General features: G+C 53.2%; 1 protein-coding gene across 1 annotated transcript; it reads right to left on the reverse strand.

Moving 5' to 3' along the window:
* Positions 1-637: 637 nt before the first annotated feature.
* RPP25 (ribonuclease P/MRP subunit p25) lies at positions 638-1,820 on the reverse strand. Its single transcript, XM_073361448.1, has one exon. It carries the CDS (start codon positions 1,413-1,415, stop codon positions 756-758), a length of 660 nt encoding a protein of 219 aa, XP_073217549.1. The 5' UTR covers positions 1,416-1,820; the 3' UTR covers positions 638-755.
* Between the last annotated feature and the right edge of the window lie 597 nt (positions 1,821-2,417).

The following is a 2,417-nucleotide window of genomic DNA, read 5'->3' on the forward strand; positions in this document are numbered from 1 at the left end:
TTCAGAGCTCCCCCAGATCAAATTGCACCTTTATGGCCTGTAGGGATATTAGATTAAAATTATTACATTTCCATTTCCCTGGAGAGGGATCAGGAAATGGATGTGCAGATAGATACACACACACAACCTGAGGTCAGCAGCCCCAGCAGGACCCTCCTCTCACCTCAGCATCAGCTAATATGATCATTGGGCTTTAACCCTTTCCAGCCTCAGTGGTCACACAGTGCCACATCCTAGAGCATATTCTGTCAGACCCTGCCCTCTTTTGCCTTTCAGTTTGCAAGTTTCTCTGGGCAGGAAACCTGTTCTTTACCCATGGCACCCATGACTGTATGCAAAACCTTGTACCCACCCAATATATGACAACCACCCCATGCTTCCACATGCAAATGAGCTGCTCCTGGTGCATTACTGCTCCCACCACTGGATTGATGTCTCTCATCACGTTCCTTCTAATTAGCCAGCTCCCTGCAGCTTGAGAACAGAGCTGATCACTGCCCCCAGCCCTAAGAGCAGCAGAGGGTGGAGGGCTGGGGAAGTGAAGGGGAGCAGCAGCATCTACGAATCAGAGTCTTTGTGGGGAAAGCTACGCAACACGCGAGATCATCAGGACTCATGACCAAACAAGACACTGGCTTCATCGTCCCTTTATTGATTACAAAGCATCTAAAAATTTAGAGTTTCTTCAATATATAATCTCCTTTCTATGTACACTACATATGGCTTAGGTTATTTCTCTGGGGGGTGGGAGTGAGTCAGTGATGATAGTCCAGCATGTAGTCCATAGTCCCCAAGCCCTTTTGACTCTCCGGTACCTGTACCTGCATTTTCTTGTTAGCCAGCTCCCCGTGCGGAAGTGCCAAAGGTCTCTTCACCCCTTGTGGGGGTGAACTGAGTCCATCTTCCTCTATTCCCCCCTCTTCAGCCCACAGCCCATCCCTGGGCTCCGGAGGTTGGTAGCCCATCTCATTGGGGTCCAGGGGGTCCTTGGACAATAGGATACAGATGGAGGGCACATTCTTGTGGACAGTGAGGTTCTCCACTTGGCCATCAGGCTGGGGGTCCTTGTTCTCCCAGACCTCCAGCAGGGTCTTGTAACGCACCTTGGTGACCTGGTGGAGACCCCCCAGCTTCCTCTTCATGATCTCCACACAGGTGATGGTCTTGGTGACTGCCCGGCCACAGCCACTGAAGACTATCTGCCGGGTACCCTTCAGCTCCATCCTGGCCATAGCAAAGCCCATCAAATTCCTGATCTTACTGCCCTCCTTCACTTTCATCTCCACCACGCCAGGGGGCAGGTCAGGGAAGGGCAGTGGGCTATCCTGCTCCGATGTCTTGACCTTCCTGAAGTTCTCCATCCTGGACTGGGCTACGGGGGGCATGGGTGTGGATTCCACCCCTTTGGCAGCCATCGCTTGCCCTTCCTGGAGGGAAAATGAGTCAGATCAGATGTCTAAACGCCAGCATCCATCCCAGAGACTATCCTTGGCTACAAACTCCCTTTGGTCCAGGTCAGCAGAGAAAGGGGACCAATTTAGTGCTGCTCTTCCATGATTCTGCCTCTTCTGACTGGCTACTCAGCGCTCTCCCTCCCCAGGTGAAGGACTTTCTGTCAAGCCCAGATAGTCCCCTCCTGGCTGTGCCGGAGAATCAGTCCCCAGAAGGGATGGAGCTGCAGAATTCTCCCCGGGTGGGAATTCCTGCCGGTGCCTCCTCTGCTCCCACTGCAGCACTCGCTTCTGCTGCTCTTTGCTTCATTCTGGACTTCAGCAGCCCCCAGAGCTGTTTTGTGTAATTAGCAGATCCTCCTCCTCTCCTCCTCCTCCTCCCCCTCCTGCTCTCCTCCTCCCTCTCCCCACACTCCTGATCAGCCTCCCAGCCCAGCCCGGAGCCCTCTGCTTCATCCCCCAGCTGCACTTCCCTCAGTCTCTGGCAAAAGGAGAGTCTGACTTTTCCCTAGTCCAGGAGCAGCTGTGGGGAGGGAGAGGGAACGGTACTCTTTCTCTTCATGATGCTTCTGGAGTCCTGCCCCCTTAAAGAGAAACTGGCCCCTTCCCATGGGCGATTTCTCCAGCTCAAGGACATTAACTGCTAACTGCAAATGTCAGCAAAGTACAGGCAGCTGCTGCTGCTCGTGCCTCTCCCTGCCTGGCTGGGTCAGCTCCCACACCGTGCACCTCCACAAGGGGCACAGATCTCAGTGGCCCTTCCTTAAAATGTCCTGGTGACTGAGTTTTCCATTGTCTTCTCAGATTCTCCATTGAAATCCATCGCTCTCAGCCAGTCCTTTTGAATGACCCATCCTGACTCAGACAACCAGGTGGCATTCATACCTATGCCTTTTACCGTGCCCTGAGAGCAAACAGTTCTTTTGCACCCAGAGGGTAACAATGCAGCATATGGGGAAACTGAGA

This window comes from Lepidochelys kempii, chromosome 10 (assembly GCF_965140265.1).
Source record: "Lepidochelys kempii isolate rLepKem1 chromosome 10, rLepKem1.hap2, whole genome shotgun sequence".
Lineage (NCBI taxonomy): Eukaryota > Metazoa > Chordata > Testudines > Cheloniidae > Lepidochelys > Lepidochelys kempii.

Bases quoted from the DNA above. Each gene is read 5' to 3' on its own strand.
- RPP25 (XM_073361448.1), bottom strand. From the start codon at position 1,415: ATGGCTGCCAAAGGGGTGGAATCCACACCCATGCCCCCCGTAGCCCAG.